The 16,992-nt window shown below is 56.5% G+C and overlaps 2 protein-coding genes across 3 annotated transcripts in view; both read left to right on the top strand.

The window, feature by feature from the left end:
• The first annotated feature begins 1,655 nt into the window (after positions 1-1,655).
• TMEM145 (transmembrane protein 145) lies at positions 1,656-10,243 on the top strand. Of its 2 annotated transcripts, XM_074314242.1 has the most exons (15): positions 1,738-1,952; positions 2,694-2,768; positions 2,883-2,960; positions 3,045-3,131; positions 3,223-3,324; positions 3,424-3,508; positions 3,602-3,673; positions 3,782-3,850; positions 4,350-4,430; positions 4,511-4,589; positions 4,722-4,815; positions 5,551-5,723; positions 6,559-6,679; positions 8,726-8,932; positions 9,423-10,243. In XM_074314242.1, exons 1-15 carry the CDS (start codon positions 1,833-1,835, stop codon positions 9,669-9,671), a joined length of 1,692 nt encoding a protein of 563 aa, XP_074170343.1. In that variant the 5' UTR covers positions 1,738-1,832; the 3' UTR covers positions 9,672-10,243. The 2 variants fall into 2 exon arrangements, with proteins under 2 accessions (XP_074170344.1, XP_074170343.1); XM_074314243.1 differs by lacking the exon at positions 5,551-5,723 and having other exon boundaries at positions 1,656-1,952.
• Positions 10,244-10,610: 367 nt separating this feature from the next.
• MEGF8 (multiple EGF like domains 8) overlaps positions 10,611-16,992 on the top strand; it is a 40,156-nt gene continuing 33,774 nt past the window's right edge. The window contains exons 1-3 of the mRNA XM_019713724.2: positions 10,611-11,565; positions 16,184-16,347; positions 16,596-16,802. Of these exons, the coding sequence (XP_019569283.2) occupies positions 11,379-11,565; positions 16,184-16,347; positions 16,596-16,802 (558 nt within the window). The 5' untranslated portion in view covers positions 10,611-11,378. The remainder of the gene's footprint in view (positions 11,566-16,183; positions 16,348-16,595; positions 16,803-16,992) is intronic.

Genomic DNA, 16,992 nt, shown 5'->3' with positions numbered 1-16,992 from the left:
GAGCAGCTTACCTTAGCTCTGAGTTCTGGGTCCAAAATAGAGGGGAAGGTGCTGTCACTTATCACCTTCCTAGGGCCTGAGGGGCCAGCAGGCTGGAGAAACCTGGGACTTCAGTCAGTCCAAAATGTTCACCCACGGAAGGCAACAATGTGCTAGACTCTTGGCTCTGGCGATGCTGGGGTCCCAGAGTGAGTGAGATAGGCTCTGTCCCCAGGAGATTCCCAGTCCAGTGGTGGGTACAGACAGTCCCAGCCCCAGTGGTTGCAACTGGGAGAGAGAGAGAGGTGCAGGGGCTTGGGGAGTCCAAGAAGAGTACAGGCTCTGCCCCAGGGATGAGGAAGGTCTTAATAAAAGAGCTGACACAAACCTTTGTATTTCTCAAGATTGGTGGAAACTTGCTAGTAGAGGAGGAAAAGAATATTTCAGGCAAGGGGAACAGTATATGCAAGGCCTGGAAGAGGGTGAATAGGGGATGTGGGACCATTTTCATTCAGCCCATATCTGTAGACCATGCCGAGATCTAGAGGGTCACATTGGGGCCCTGCCCTTGAGGGGCTCCTGGTCTGCTGAGCACAAGAACAGTGTGTGAGCACGGTTAGGGCAGGAACAGCAGATGGCCTGAATCTGGCTCACAGGCTTTTTTATTTGACCCATGATATATTTTACATTTTTGAAATCAATTGCCTATTGTTATAAATCAAACAGTTTGCTTTAAAAAAAAAAAAAGAATTGCATTTCTGGCTTCTAAAAACAAAAATAGAGAGAAAAAAGGAAAATGAGTTGGCACCCCACCTGTTATCCCCTCAGCAACAACTGGCTCAAGCCAAGTAGCAGAGGCCCCCTTTCATTGGGACCCACACTCTCCCTTGAAAGTGTATCACTCTTTTAGGTTTCCTGCTTGGCCCCCTGGCTTAGAGAATTTAAAAATGGTATTTTGAAGAGCAGTAAATTTTTTGCAGTGGAGGGGGAGGGATGAAGCTAGAAATATGTTGGAATCCGATCAGGAAAATCAAACCCAGGGCCTTGGAAGCTACACTGTAAAGCTTTTCCAGGTTTCCCCATTGCCACTGGGAAACTAGGTGGGTACCACCTTAGTTTGGAAGGGACTGGACTGGGAGATAACAGGGCTGTGACTTGGCTGAGGTCTTATGGCGAGAAAGAGGCAACGCTGTGATTTGAACCCGGGCAACTTATTTGAGTCTGATTTATGAGCTTCTTAACAACACCTCTGTCTCAGCAAACCAGTCGCACAACCTCGTAAGCAGTGACAGGACAGGGTCAGGCAGGGGGTGCAGTGGTTGAGGCGGAGGGCTCTCTGCCACCTCAGTGTTGTGTGACCCAGAATAAGTGGTTTTCCCTCTCTGTCTCTCTCTTGGCACGTAACAGTGCAAGGGGTCTGGAACGCTGGCACCTCAGGTGGACCCAGCAGGGGATAGATGGCTTGGGGGAGTGGATGAGCAGTTTGTGGACTAAATTGCGGGGAGGTCAGGACAGAGTTGGGGTCTGGCAGTTGTGGGCGCTTTAGAGACGGCAGTCTGGAGGAGGCACAGCTTGGGGGAAGGTGAGTTTAGTTTAGGACACAGGGAGCCGGAGACTCCCAGAGGGGAGACTGCAGCTGTGCCTGGGTGGACAGGATGGGAAAGGGGCGTCCTCTCCCACGGGGATTAAAAAGGGGCCCGACTGGGCCACCTCGGAGGAGGGGGCGGGGAGCGCGGCGCCCAGCGGCCCCTTTAATCGGGGGCGCGCGCCTGCCGGTCCGCGCGCTCTCGCTGCCGTCGCCGGGCCGGAGCGGGAGCCGGAGCGGAGCCGGGGCCGGGGCCGGAGCGGGCGGAATGGAGCCCCCGCGCGCACCCGCTCTGCGCCGCCTGCTGCCGCCGCTGCTGCTCCTGCTGCTGCCACTGCCCCCCCGCGCCCGGGCCAAGTACGTGCGGGGCAACCTCAGCTCCAAGGAGGTGAGCTCGCCGAGCCCTCCCCTCCCACCCGTCGGGCCCCCGGGGGAAGGGAGGGAGGGAGGGAGGGGCGGGGGAGAGGGCCGCCAGGCCCCAAGCCGCCCCTCCTGCTCAGACCTGGAGAGCCGCTGGGGTGGGGGTCGGGGTTGATGGGGGACTGGGTCAGGGTTGAGGCCGAGGGGAGTCGTGTGCGAGAGGAGACTCGGCGGTTGTAGGAGGGACATTGAGGTCAGAGCTGGGTGGGGAGCAGGGCCGGGTTGGTAGAGTCGGAGTTTGAGGTGGGGGTGAAGGGACGCCGACGTGGTGCTGAAGGGACAGCACTTTTCACTCCGCAGTGAGTCCAAGCTCCTGCTCAGGACCAGGAGAGGGCCTGGAATATTTCACAGCCCAGGGTGGTCACTAGGACCATCGTGGGGTGGTGTGTGGATAACAGGGGATACCAGTCAGAGGGTGTCTGGGACAGAAAGTGGCGGGGATGGGGATCTGGGCCTCCAGGTCTTTCTCAGAGAGCCTGGGATATGGGAAAAGTGTTTGAGGGAAGGGGAGGAAACTTGGGGGGCATCTGAGGCAGGAATCCTGGACCCAAGGTGAAGGGATCAAAGAAGAATTTTAGAGGTGACTTGTTTCCCTTATGCTTCTTGGGAAACTAGGTACTGAGGGTAGGGAAGAAAAGTTGGGGGTCTGTGGAGTCAAGGAGAGTTCTCAAAGGACTCGGAAGAGGGTCTGACTGGGCCCCTTTTTCAGGACTGGATGTTCCTGACGAGATTTTGCTTCCTCTCGGATTACGGCCGATTAGACTTCCGTTTCCGATACCCTGAGGTGAGCCTTTTGCAACCACTCCCACACTGAAGCTGGACACTCCCTTGGCCTCCTGGGGCAAGGGCTCCCCCAGCTCCCCACCTCCTCCAAACCCTGAAATCTCTGGGTCTGCAGGCCAAGTGCTGTCAGAACATCCTTCTCTATTTTGACGACCCATCCCAGTGGCCAGCCGTGTACAAGGCTGGGGACAAGGTGAGGGCTGTGAGCAGGGCGTACAAGAAGGGGAGAAGGAAGGTCACAGCTGGTCAGGGAGTGACCATGGCCCTGCCTCCTCAGGACTGCCTGGCCAAGGAGTCAGTGATCAGGCCCGAGAACAACCAGGTCATCAACCTCACCACCCAGTATGCTTGGTCAGGCTGTCAGGTAAGGGCCGAGCCTGGGGGACGGGGCAGGTGCTGAAGGTCAAGGGCCCGGGGGTGGCAGACACTGCCTTCAGCTTCTCACTCCTCCCCAGGTGGTGTCGGAGGAGGGAACACGCTACCTGAGCTGCTCCAGTGGCCGCAGCTTCCGCTCAGTGCGTGAAAGGTGGTGGTACATTGCACTCAGCAAGTGTGGGGTAAGGGGCTGAGCTGGCCACCTGGTCTTTCTCCTCCTTGCCTTTCTGCGGACCCCCTATCTGCCCAGAGCCCCCCTTAGGCTTCCACACTCCCCACAGGGAGATGGGCTGCAGCTGGAGTACGAGATGGTTCTCACCAATGGCAAGTCCTTCTGGACGAGGCATTTCTCGGCTGATGAGTTTGGTGAGCATATGGGGACCTAGAGCCCAGAGGTGGGTGCCTGCTGAGGGACACCCAGCCCAAATAAACTGTTTCCTCCTTCTTCCACATGTACAGGGATCCTGGAGACAGATGTGACTTTCCTCCTCATCTTCATCTTCATCTTCTTCCTCTCCTGTTACTTTGGATGTGAGTCCAGCACATGGTGTGGGGAGGCTAGGAGACATGGCAGGCGAGGGGGAGATGAGCTGCTCTCCCATTCTGTCTGTGAACAGCCTATCCCTACCCCTGTTCTAGATTTGCTGAAAGGTCGTCAGTTGCTCCACACAACTTATAAAATGTTTATGGCCGCAGCAGGAGTGGAGGGTGAGGTTTAGAGTATCTCAACTTTTGAGTTCTGTGAAAGTAGGGACTTGGGGCCCAGATACCCAGGCCTGAGGGAAGAAGGGCTGGGAACCTGGACTCCTGGGTCCCGGGAGAGGAGGGCTGAGAGCTTGGACTCCTGGGTCTGAGGGAGAAGGGACTGGGGGCCTGGGCTCCTGGGTCTGGGGAAGGAGGGGCTGAGGGCTTGGACTCCTGGGTCTGAGGGAGGAGGGGCTGGGGGCCTGGACTCCTGGGTCTGAGGGACGAAGGGCTGGGGGCCTGGGCTCCTGGGTCTGAGGGGGGAGGGGCTGGGGGCCAGGATTCCTGGGTCCTGGGAGAGGAGGGGCTGAGGGCTTGGACTCCTAGGTCAGTGGGAGTAAACGGTCTAGAATCCTGATGGGGACAGAGAAGGGTTCTGGTCACCTGGATCACAGTGCTAGGGATCAGGGATGCTCCAAAGATGGTTTCTGTCCTTTCCTCTCTCTGCCCATCCTCCCCTCAGTCCTAAGCCTCCTGTTTTTCTGCATCTACTGGGGCCAGTATGCCACTGATGGCATTGGCAACGAGAGTCTGAAGATCTTGGGTGAGAATGACGGGGGCCAGGGTGGGCACTCGGGATCCTCTCCGACTGTGTCTGAGCCGCCCTCTCCTCCCTTCTCCCAGCCAAGCTGCTCTTCTCCTCCAGCTTCCTCATCTTCCTGCTGATGCTCATCCTTCTGGGGAAGGGATTCACGGTGACACGGTGCCCAGGCTGGGTTGGGAGGGAGTGCTGGGGATGGGAGGTGGCTGGGCTAGGGAGAGGGTCTGGGGGGTAGTCGCCCCCTCCTCCCTGACGGCTCCACCCCTGCCATCTCCTCTCATGGCCTGCTGCCAGGGGCCGCATCAGCCACTCGGGCTCTGTGAAGTTATCTGTCTACATGACCCTGTACACCCTTACCCACGTGGTGCTGCTCATCTATGAGGCCAAGGTGAGTGTCACCTGCCACTGCCCAGGCCCTGCTTGTTCCCGCAAAGCTTTCGTGGCTTCCCTCCTCCAGCTGTCTGCTAGTCCTTCCTCACGTCCCACTCCTGGAGCGTGCATCCTCTCTTTCGATTTCCCGCCTTCCCATCTGTCTAAGTGCATTCCTCCCCTTTTCTCTGTCTCTGAGTAGCTTCTTCCTCCGCCCTCTGTCTCTCACTGTCTGTCACATTCATGCTCAATGTCGTGAACAAGATTTCAGGAGTCACACAGACATGGATTCCACTTAGACTCCCCCACTTCCCAGCTGGCTAACCTCGGGTGATGGCCCCCCTCTCTGGACCTGTTTGCTCCTCTAAAATTAGGAGGGTATACCCACACCAGGGACTCCTCTAAGGCTTTATAGCACCTTGACTTTGGCTTTAGCCAAAAAGCTTCTCTCTTAGCCTCAGTTCCCCTCTCTGTGAAGTGGGGTGATCCTAAGACCTACCTCATAAGAGTTGATACAAATGGAAAGTTTCCACATGGTGTTTACTCCCTGTTGGGCTCATGGTAGCAGAGGTATTCTCTTCCTATCTTTGTCATCTTCTCTACCTCTGTATGCTTCTGTCTCCATCCTTCGCTCTCCTGCTACTTCTGTCCTGACCAAGTACTCTGCCCCCTGGGTGCGAAGGGGTGGGGTTTTGGGTCCCTGTGTACAGGGCAGGAGTCCAAAGCTATGAAGAACCCTTTCCCTCGGGTCCAGTTCTTTGACCCGGGCCAGGTACTATATACGTATGAGTCGCCAGCGGGCTACGGGCTCATCGGGCTGCAGGTGGCAGCTTACGTGTGGTTCTGCTATGCCGTGCTCGTCTCCTTGCGCCACTTCCCAGAGAAGCAGCCCTTTTACGTGCCCTTCTTTGCTGCCTACACCCTCTGGTGAGATGTGCTGGGCCCCCAACCTGTCCCTGCCTCCTGTCCGGGGCTCCCCAAAAGTGGCTATCCCCAACTCAGACCCTTCTCAGTGAAGCAGATAGGCTTTCAGGTCAGGAAGCTGTCACTAGAATCGGCCACTACTCCCTCAGTGACCTGGAAAAAATTACTTTCCCAAAGTAAAAAACAAAACAAAAACAAAGTGTGCCTCTGGCCGCTTACCTATAGTTTGTCAAGAGTATATCCTTCAAAGGGTTATCTTGAGCATGCATAGGGCAATATATTAGGGCTTCGTGTCTGGCATATAGTAAATGTTCAATATAGCAGTAGGCAGATTCTAAGCCCGATTGCCTGGGTTCAGATCATATTTCTAAAGCTTGTAAACTGTGTGACCTCACACAAGTCAATTAACTTCTCAGCCTCAGTTTCTTCATCTGTTTAATGGACATGGAAATTGTACCTGCCTCACAGTCACTGTGAGCATTAAATGAGTTTATATACATGAAATGTGTAGAAACGGGTCTGACATGTAGTAAGTCTTCAGTTGTTATTATCATATGTTAATCCATTCATCAAGCATCTATTGATTTCCTATCAGGTACCAAGATGTGGGGTGGGGCAGAACTGAGTTCAATTCAACCTAGTCCTTGCTCCCCAGAATTTCCCAGGCCAGTGGGATTCCTGCCTCCTTTTAACCTCTGGCTTCTGAAGGTCACACTGGCTTCCCTCACATTTGGGACCCACCTGGGGCCTGTGTGCATGCATGGCAAGGGAGTTGGGACCACAGGGTTGGGTGGAGGGCAGGGGCATTGTCTCTACAAACCCAATTCATCCCCTTCAGGTTCTTTGCGGTTCCTGTCATGGCCCTGATCGCCAACTTTGGGATCCCCAAGTGGGCCCGGGAGAAGATTGTCAATGGCATCCAGCTGGGGATCCATTTGTATGCCCATGGCGTGTTCCTGGTGAGGATGGGCATCTGGTGGGGTGGGAAACCTATGGAGGAAGGATGCATGAGGCTTCCCACCATTGATCTGCCTGAACCTTCTCTTCTGAGCTCTTGATCCATTTCCTTCACTTCCTCCCTTCAGTCATTAAACAGACACTTATTGAGAGCCTGTTGGTTTCCTGCAGGCTACTCTGTGTCCCCCGGACTCCCTCCACCCTCTTCTATTCCTCTCTCCCACCTTCTGTCCTGGACTCTTTGCTCCTCTCCACATTCCCATTTTTGACCCTGTGTCCCCAGTCTCTCCTATTTCCCTTCTGTATCCCCACTGCCTTCCACAAGCCCCTTAGTCTCTATTCCACCATTCCCCCACACATTCTCCTATCTCTGCTGCTCCATCACAGGCTATTGTTCAGGAAGAAGCAGCTGGGGTGGGCCAGGCTGGGGCTCAGAGGCATAGAGCTGAATGGCATCAGGAGGGTACCAGCAGCAAACTTCTTCTTTGCCCTGGTTTACATCCCATCTGGTCTTCCGGGTGACAGATCTTATATTTATTCATCCGTCCATCCGTCCATGCATCCATCCATCCATCCATCCATCCACCCACCATTCAGTGGGCACCTATCTCAAACTAGCCTCTGTTTCATGTTAGGAACACCCATATGTGTTTATTCCTGCCCTCTTTTTAAATTGTCAGAGCAGCTCCATGACAGAATGGATAATAGTCATTGGACCCACTATGTAGAGGAGAAGCTAAGAGAGGGGAAGTGACCTGCCAGGACTCCACGGACTTTGGTGGCAGGGCAGGGACTTTGAACCCAGTCCTTCTCCAGCAGACCACAAGATCTGGCATGAAAGGGAACCAGACAGGAAATAGGGATCACTGAGGGCCCCCTCTCCTGTTGCCAGGGGTCCACCATGTGCTCTGAGTAGGGAAGGTACTCATCCATGCAGGGGGTTCCCTCATCTGCTACTCCAGAGCCTGACTTAGATACAGACTGTCTTCCAGGGCCGGTCCATCTTGAGGCTTTGCAGAAGTCAGAAAGGGACAGAGGAGAAATGCTGAGAACCCACCATGTGCCAGGCTCTGCACCAGGGGTTTTCATGTCCACCTTCTCCTCATCTTTCCAAGCAGGCACTGTCATCCCTTTTTCCCAGTTAGGCTCAGAGAGTGTAATCAACAGGCCCCGGATCCCATACTCAGTGAGCTGTGGGGCTGAGAGGTGGGGTGCAGGCTCAGAACACCAAACGCTGTGCATACCCTTTCTGCTGTATTTCACCTTCAGCCAGTTTCCTTCCTAAAAAACGCTCACGTTAGCTCAGCACAGCTGCACTGCTGACATTCCACTGCTCATTGATTTCAGCTCCTTATTCATTTATTTAGCGCAGCCTCAGAGGGGCTGTGCTGGGCTTCCTGGGTGCAGTGCTAGCATCATACCCAGTCCCTGTCTTTCTAACTGACTAATTGGGGAGACATCTCTACATTCAATCAATATTTATTGAGAGCTTATATGTGCCAGGTACTGTTCTAGAAGATATTGGGGATTCAGCAGGGAACAGAGCAGTCAAGTTCCTGCCCTCATGGAGCTAACATTCTGGAGTCTATCAGTTGCTGTGCAATTTAACTTTATGTGTTTATGAGACTATTCTATGGTTTTGCTGTCCAACATGATAGCTACTCTCCACATGTGGCCATTGAACACTTAAATGTGGCTAGTGTGACTGAGAAACAAAAATTTTAGTTTAATTTTGGTTAACTTAAATTTAAATAGCCATATATGGCTAGTGACTATCATACTAGACAGCGCAGGACGCGGTAGCTTAACTAGTCAATGATAATTCAGTGATCAGGGCTCTGATGGAGGAAAGCACGGACAGCGGAGCAAGAGTTGTGATGGAAGGAAAAGGTCGAAGAACCCAGGGGAGGAGCCTAATCCCGTTTGAAGGGTTGCAGGGAAGCGTGGGGGATGTCAAGTGAAGGGGAATCTGTAGGATCCCATGTTTATGGAGATAGCCTGAGGCCTGGACAGCGCTTCTCCAAGCTGTACTTGGTCCCTCATCCCAGATCATGACACGCCCGTCGGCGGCCAACAAGAACTTCCCGTATCACGTGCGCACGTCGCAGATCGCCTCGGCCGGGGCCCCGGGGCCCGGAGGGAGCGAATCGGCGGACAAGGCCTTCCCGCAGCATGTCTATGGGAACGTGACGTTCATCAGCGACTCGGTGCCCAACTTCACGGAGCTCTTCTCCATCCCCCCGCCCGCCTCCTCCGTAAGCCCCGCGCCCCCGGCGCCCGAGGAGCTGCTGGCGCCGCCCCTGGAGTACCTGACCCCGCTCCCGGCCCCGCCGCCGCCCCCCCCCGCGCCCAGGCGCCTGAGCCCACCCCCTGCCTTTCGCACGCCCCGCGCCCCCATGCCGCGCCGCGACCGTCCCCCGGCGCCCGCGCCCACCCTGCCTGACTGGGTCCTGGCGCTGTTGCGTACACCTCCGCAGACGCCACGCGCCGTGCCCCCGCCGCCCGCCTTCCGGGGCTCTCCCCCGCCTCCCCCGCCGCCGGCGGAGTTTGCCCCGCGCGTCCCGACGCCGCCCCTTGAATACCTGGCCCCGCTGCCCAGGCGCCCCACCACCCGCTCCTTCCCTGACTGACACAGGCGCCCACACCTCGGGAGGGGGGGTCCTCCGGGGGAGGGGGACGGGCCTTCGGGGCCGCATCTGCCCCCCATGGGTCCCGGACGGCCTCTGACCCTGACCCCCCTCCCAGGCCGGGAAGCAGGTGGAGGAGACGGCGGTGGCGGCGGCGGTGGCCCCGAGGGGCCGCGTGGTGACCATGGCCGAGTCGGGCGCGGCCTCCCCGCCCCCTCCCACTCGGTTCCCCAAGGCGGCCGACCCAAGCTGGGATGGCCCGACGCCACCCTACCAGCCGCTTGTGCCCCAGACGGCGGCGCCCCACACCGGCTTCACCGAATACTTCAGCATGCACACGGCCGGGGGCACTGCACCCCCGGTCTGAGCACCCCTGCCCGCCCCTGCCCCAGGGGCCGCGCGCCGGGCCCCCGCCGGGCTCCGGACGCCCGCTCTATCCCGGCCCCAGGCCTGGGCCACCCCAAGCCTTCCCGACCCTCCCCACCCCGCGCGCCCAGGTAGGGGTGCACAGTGTCCCGCTCTTCCCCTATCTACCCTGACTCTTGTGCCAAACGGTCCCGCGGGAGCCGCTCTCCCCGTCCCCTCCCTCAGCCCCTGCCCCGAGCAGCGCCGGATTCTGGGCTCCCGCTGTTCCGTGACCTCCGGCCCCCTGGCCCCCTCCGAGACCTCTGACCCCGCCGGACCCAGGAACACCAGTGACGATCGCCAGGACCCTGCCCGTGACGCTCCAGGATTCCGCGACCCCGAGCTACTGCCCCCGGGACGGATATTGTGAAGCTGGTCTCGACTCTGAAACCTTCCCTTGGATCTCTGTGACCTCGGACCCGTGCTCTGTCCACCCGCATCTCTATCCCGAGGACCCTCCCTCGGGTCCCCGGCAGAAAAACTTTTTTCCCTTCTTGCCAAAATAAAGAGGATTCATTGAGTTTTTATCTATAAGATGGCCTCTTTTGCATTTTGATGGTGCTCAGAGACGCGGCTGAACAAGAACCGTTCCAGGCTCAGGACCTCTGTGAAACGGAATTTTGGGAAAGGCCTGCAGTAAGCTGACCTTTATGTTGACCCAGAGTCGGGGAACACTGAAGAAAGAGTCATCTAGCCTTTACTGCAACGCTCCTTTATTTTTTACCTTCTCTTACCCACTCAGAGGTAGAGGCGCCCTCCAGTGGCATATGCTTCGCTCAGCCACCCGCACCCCGAGTTTGGGTTACGATTTTAGCATTGCGCATGTGCAACACTCTCGGCGCAGACCAAGGAGGTCACTGCTGCGCATGCGTCTGGGGACAACTAGGCGGGGATGTTCCCGGAAGTCTCCATTTGTGGAGGGATGGGGTTGGATTCTCCGTGGTCCTCCCAGGGCCGCTCTGACCTGCGGCTCCGCGACTTCTCGCCTCCTCTTCGTCCTCCCTCCCACAGCGGCCGCTCGGCCCCGTCCCCCCGCCCACCCAGCGGTCTTCCCAGGGCCGCTCTGGCCCGAGTGTCCCCTCGTCTCTTTGATCTGGCCTATCCGACTCCGGAGGGAGGCGCGGGTGGGTGAACGAGGGAGTGAGTGTATGGGGTCCGGGCCCGAGCCCCTGAGGACGGGCTCCGCCCCCTGTCGCGCCCCGCCCCCGGCTGGAGTCTCTCCTGGACCATTCCGGCCTGGCCCGGCCCGGCCGGCACCCTTTATGGAGTCCCCCGCCCGGCTATAGGGCTCTTCGCCCCCTGGAGACCCACCCGTCTCTAAGGTCCGTTTCGGCCTGCAAAGGTCCGCGTCTATAATTGCTGGACACCATTTATGGAGTCAGCCAGCCTATGGAGGCCTGTGCCTATAAGGGGCTCCCACGGTCCCTAGGGGTCGGCCCTGTCCATAGCGACCCCATTTACAGGGCCTATCATGGGTCTATAGAGCCCACCCCTCGACTTCTAGAGCCCGTCAACAGTGGCAGTTCCCTTAGCGGCGTTTGCGACTCCTGGACCTCCCCGGTCTACAAGGCCATGTCCCGTCCATAGAGGTCGCATTTGCAGGGCCTCACGCCAGTGGAGGGTCCGCCCGGGTCCGTGCCTTCTGTAAGGGTCAGTGCTGGAGGCGGCGATGGCCCTGGGCCGGGCTCTGGCCGTTGCGCTGGCTCTATCTTTGGCCGTGTTGGGGCCGCTGTCCCCTGGGGCCTGGGCGGGGGACTGTAAGGGGCAGCGGCAAGTGTTGCGGGAGGCGCCAGGCTTCGTGACGGATGGTGCTGGCAACTACAGCGTCAATGGCAATTGCGAGTGGCTCATCGAGGGTGAGTGGGGCCGCGTGGGTCACACACCCATTCACTAATAGTTCATTTGTGCACTCATTCATCCACTCACCACATTCCCAGAGCCTGGTTCTGGTCCATGCCCTTTGCTCTAAGCAGCAGCCAACCTGGGCCCTGCCCTGCAAGGCCCTGAGATCTGGTGGGGGAGTTCCACCCAGACCCAGATGGACAGTTACACACCAGGAGCATCAGTGAGTGGTATTCTGAGTAATTGATAAGAACTGGGGCTCTGAATAGGAACTGGCTTTGAATTTGGGTTTCACTTCTTACACTAGCTTTGTGAATTTGGGGAGGTGGCTTCCTATCTCTGAGGTTTAGTTTCCCCTCCCCCCAAGTGGGGATAATAATACCTACCACACAGGGTTGTTGAAATGAAATGAGAACAGGTATTTAACGTGCTTGGCAGATAGTAAATGCTCAATACATGATATTAGGATTATTACTGTGGTTATTTTTAAAGTACTTCAATAACAGCTCCCGCCCGCCCCCCGCCATCTATGTGCCAGATATTATATTTGCCACTGGGACATAGCAGAGACCAAGGCAGTTCTAGCAATCCCCAATGACTTGGGGCTTGGAATCCAGTGGGGGAGACAAACACATTAATAGACAGTGATAGCCCAGAGTGGTTGGGACTGTGATGGAACAACCCCACAGGCCTGGGGGAGCCCAGAGGAGGTGCCTGACCTGGGAGTGGGAGAAAGGTCTTCCTGGAGGAGGACATGTCTGAGTTGAGACCTGAAGGGCCAATAGGAATCAGCTAGGAGGATGAGGAGGGTTGCAGGGCAAGGGAACAGCCCTGCAAAGGCACCAGCCCTATCCTCATGGGTTCCCAGTCCAGTGGGGGAAACAAACCCACCCCCAGGGAGTGGGAAGCCCAGAGAAGATGTCTATTAGCCTGGGTGATAGCTGAGACCCGAGGCATGTGTAGGAGGGAGCAAAGGGGTATTGCAGGCAAGGAGAATAGCCCGTGCAAGGGACTGGATGCAGGAGGGTGTGCTGCTTTTGAGGAACTAGAAATGCAGTTGAGGAACTAGAACACAGAATACAAGAAGATAAACCATGAGCCAGAGGCTGGAGATTGGTGGGAGGCCGAGGGTGTATTTTGAGCTACTATATTGTCATTTTGAGCTGTGTCCTGAGGGCAATAGGGAGGTAGAAGTCCAAAAGCAGTAGTTGGCCAGAGAAGTCCAGGAAGGCCTCTCTTGGCAGTGGATGTAGGAGCTGGCCTCCAAGGAGAGATGGGGGTCCCCCAGAGGAGGTCCTGGGCAAAGGCCAGAGGAGTGACAGGGCCTAGATCATGCAGGGCCTCCTTTTGTAGGCTGTGGCGCTTGGTCTTTATCCAGGGCAATGGAGAGCCATGCAAGGATTTTGAACAGGGAAAGGACATGGTCTATGTTTTATGTATTATTTATCTATGGCTGTTGTGTGGGGTATGGATGAAGCATGTTTCTTGGGAATGTGTGTCTGTGCCCAGCTTGGGAACTATTCCTGTCTGGCGGTTGAGAACAGAATGGAAGTTTGTGTATGTGTTGGGGGTATAAATTATCCTCCAGCTTTGAAGAGCCCCAGTGTGCTCAGGGCTGAGACAGAAGGAGGTGTAGGGTTGGATAGATGGGCCTAGGGGAGTGAGAAGACTCTTCTGGGGGTCACAGAAGAGGAGGCACTGGAGCAGGGTTCTGAAGCATGCATAGGAGTTTACTGGGTGAGAAAAGGGAACAGCCTCTGTGAAGACAAAAGAGAAGCTGGTGTGTCTCAGGAGCCATGTCTAGGTTTGGCTGGACTGTTGGCTGGGAGGTGAGGAGGGCGCCACACACAGGGGAAGAAGGGCCTTGAATTTCATGTAGAGCAGTTTGGCTTTTTTCTTGGGATTGAAGGGGAGCCACAGAAGGATTTTGAGCAGGAGTGGGGCTTTGCTCTCAGGCTAGGTGGAGGGCAGACTGGGATCCTGGTGTGCTAATCTCGCAGGAGACGATGAGTTCTAACTGGGGCGGTAACTAAGGAGGTGGAGAGGGGCAGAGAGCACTGAGAGATGTTTGTGGCATTTCACTAATGAGACTTGGGGACCAACTAGCTGGATGTTGGGATAGGGAGGAGTCTGTGAGACTTTCAGACTCTCCTTGATGTCTCATCCTTCCCCATGCCTATTACCCATAAGAACCAATATGTTCTCTTATCTATTAAGAAATAAGTCACTGACCACGTTCACGCTTTATTGTATCCAGTCCTCATACAGCCTCATGAATCAGAGGCATCTGCTTTTGAAAAGCAGGGGTTTTGTGGCTGGATCTCTGTTCAGGATAGCATGGATGTTGGGCCCATGTTGGGTGGAAACAGGAGACCCTGAACTTAGGGAAGGCAGATGGTGAGCTGGCCTCCAGCAGGCACTTGACAAAAATGTACTTGTGTGAGCTTTGTAGTTTGGTTGAGTCTGGTAGGACTCTGGGAGGTCTGGTTGCCTAGTCTGACTGAATGGTTCTTCTGAATTCCCCAGACCATGGCTTGGGGTCAGCTATGTTCTCTAGGACTCTGGTCAGAGCTGAGGGAGAGCTGCCAACTTCAATATTCTGTCTTTTGTGCATTTCCTCATTCCTTCATCCAGCATTCCTCAGCCCTTGCCCAGCAGCAGGTCCTGTGCTGGGCAATGTCGGGGAGGGACCCCAAAATGAGTTAGGCCCAGGCCCTACCCTGTGGACCTCCTAGGCTGCAGGGATGACAGACCTGGACACAGCTGGTCCTGGCCCAGAGAAATGAAGATTATAATGGAAAGTGAGAGCCTCTAAGAGGGGCACCTAACTCAGGCAGGGGGCATCAGGGGAGGCTTCCTGGAGGAGAAGATAGGGAAATTTGCTGGTGGGAAGAGAGAATGTGCTACAGACAGAGGGAGAAGCTTGTGCAAAGGCCCAGCTTCTGATAGAACTGCAAGCAACAGGGTGATGTGAGACAAGGTGAGACTTCAAATGCCAGGTTAAGGAGCTGGATTTTCTCTTGGGGATGGTGGGAGCCATGGAAGGCTTTTGAGCAGGGGAGGACCAGGGCCAGATGTTGAGTTGGGAAGATCCTTCAAGGACCCATATCAGGGCAAGATGGGAAGCCAGGAGGCCAGGAAGAAGGCTGGATCAGTGGTCCTGGTGAGAGAAAATGAGGCCTGGGCTGGCATGTTAGAGTCGCCATCTCGAATCTTCACACTAGTCTTAGTGGGTGGGGAGAATTATCCCCGTTTTGCATCAAGGAAACAGGCTTGGAGAGCCCAGGGCACTGGTCCAAGATCACACAGCTAGTGAGTTGTGGTCGAGTCTACAGATGAGTCTACTGAGGGGCATGGGGGAAGAGGCTGGCCTAGGGTCCTCCAGCAGGTCAGGAGCAGAGCTCGAATCCAGGTCTCCTAGTGTGAGATGGTGGGATGAGAGAATCTTCTGGAATCAGGATCTGGCAGAGAGCAAGACTCGTCACAGTGCTAGGAGTAGTGGCCTTAGGAAGTGCTAGGCCCCATTAAGCACTTTAGATGCATTATTGCCTTTCATGTGGGCCCAGTCAGGTATCAGCTGGGGCTGCAGTCATCTGAACACTCACTTGGGCCAGATGTCCAAGACGGCTACCTCTCAGGGCTGGCAACTGATGCCGGCTGTCAGCTGGAAGTTCAGCTGGGGTTGTCAGCTGGGATGCCTACATGTCACCCCTCCATGTGGCTTTGGCTTTTCGTAGCATGACAGCTGTATTCTGAGAAGGAGCATTCTATGACGCCCAGGTAAAAGCTTCCAGGCTTCCTTTGATTTAGCCTCAGAAGTCCCAGAATGCCACTTCTGCTGCTTTGTATTGGTCAAGCTAGTATCTGAGGCTCTTCCCAGATACAAGAGCAGGGCATCGGCCTTCACCTTTTGATGGGAGGAGTGGCCAAGAAGTGTGAATTCATCACTTTACAGATGAGGAAACCAATCCAGAGAGGTTAGGTGACTTGCCCAAGTTCATACAGCTAGTAGCTAGTAAGTGGCAGAGCCAAGATTTGAGCCTAGGCAGTCCGGCTCCAGAGTCTGTGCCCTTAGCTACCACAATAAACAGATGAGAACCTGGGTTGGGCAGAGAGAAGTTGTGGTGCTCCAAGTTTCGGCCTTTGTCCAGGGGAAAGAAACGGGCCTCTTCCCTTGGAGCTCTGTTTGCCCTGGAACAGGGGACTCTCACAGAGGCCCTTTTCCATCTGGGATATGCCTCTCTGCTTGGGCCTCGGCCCTAACCCCCAGGCCTGGGCATGTCTGCGGCTCAAGAGTAAACGGAAACAGCTCTGTGTGACCATTGGGATGGGCTTCCTCTCTCGGCACGTCAGTTTTCCCGTGGGAACAGTGAGGGGTGTTCAGCCTGTTCTCAGGAGCCAGTTCCAGGGCTGATACTGCAATTCTTTCTCTGAACTTCTGTCCTCTTGCTGTCACCGCTCTGACCTCCCTGGGCTATGAGATCAGCGCCCATCCACGGCAGGGCCCAGGTCAAACTCATCTTTGGGCCCCCCAAATCACGTGGAGCAGGGCTTGCGTTATCGAGTGGGCTGCACGGAGGCGTGTGGAGAGGGTCCACGTCTGAGCCCGGGCCCCCTGTTCTCATTGCCCAGCGCCGAGCCCCCAGCACCGAATCCTCCTGGACTTCCTTTTCTTGGACACGGAGTGCACATATGACTACCTGTTCGTGTACGATGGCGACTCCCCCCGTGCGCCCCTGCTTGCCAGTCTGAGTGGCAGCACCCGGCCCCCGCCCATCGAGGCTTCCTCAGGCAAGGTTGGTGGGGCCGGGCTGTGGGCAGTGTTTGGACGCTCTCCATGCAGTGCGGGGTGAGGGGGTGCATCTACACAGGGAGGGGCAGAGACACAGCAGGAGAGACTTGACATCAGACAGGACACAGGCACTGAGAAAGGTGGAGAGAGGCAAAGGAGGTGGGGACCCCTTTGGGGGCGTGGGGTGGGGATGGGGCAGGAGTGGCCGGCCCCCCAGTTCGGTGCCGCAGCCCTGCCCACCTGTGCCCACAGATGCTGCTGCACCTCTTCAGCGACGCCAACTACAACCTGCTGGGCTTCAATGCCTCCTTCCGCTTCTCCCTGTGCCCGGGGGGCTGCCACAGCCACGGGCAGTGTCGGCTCCCAGGGCTGTGTGCCTGTGAGCCAGGCTGGGGGGGCCCTGACTGCAGCCTACAGGAATGCTCAGCCTACTGTGGGAGCCATGGCACCTGCGCCTCGGTGAGCCTGTCTCCAGCTGTGTCCTCCTGGGGCTCTGAGCTGTGACCACACCTGCTGCTCCCATCTCCTGGATCCGACTCTGCCCCTTCCTGAAGCTCCTTCCCCATCCCACCCTCTGCCATGACACTGACCCCACCAGGGACCCTGATCTCGCCCACAGTACTACCTTCCCTTTCTAGATCCCACCTCA

The sequence above is a fragment of the Rhinolophus sinicus genome, linkage group LG11 (genome assembly GCF_036562045.2).
Source record: "Rhinolophus sinicus isolate RSC01 linkage group LG11, ASM3656204v1, whole genome shotgun sequence".
Classification (NCBI taxonomy): Eukaryota; Metazoa; Chordata; class Mammalia; order Chiroptera; family Rhinolophidae; genus Rhinolophus; species Rhinolophus sinicus.
Note: the sequence above shows the minus strand (reverse complement) of the source record. Positions and strands in the feature narration are given on the sequence as shown.

Coding starts and splice junctions, on each gene's coding strand:
- TMEM145 (XM_074314242.1), top strand. CDS start 1,833: ATGGAGCCCCCGCGCGCACCCGCTCTGCGCCGCCTGCTGCCGCCGCTG. Junction 3,674..3,781: donor CCTCTCCTGTTACTTTGGAT/GTGAGTCCAGCA, acceptor CCCCTGTTCTAG/ATTTGCTGAAAGGTCGTCAG. Junction 5,724..6,558: donor TTTGCTGCCTACACCCTCTG/GTGAGATGTGCT, acceptor CATCCCCTTCAG/GTTCTTTGCGGTTCCTGTCA.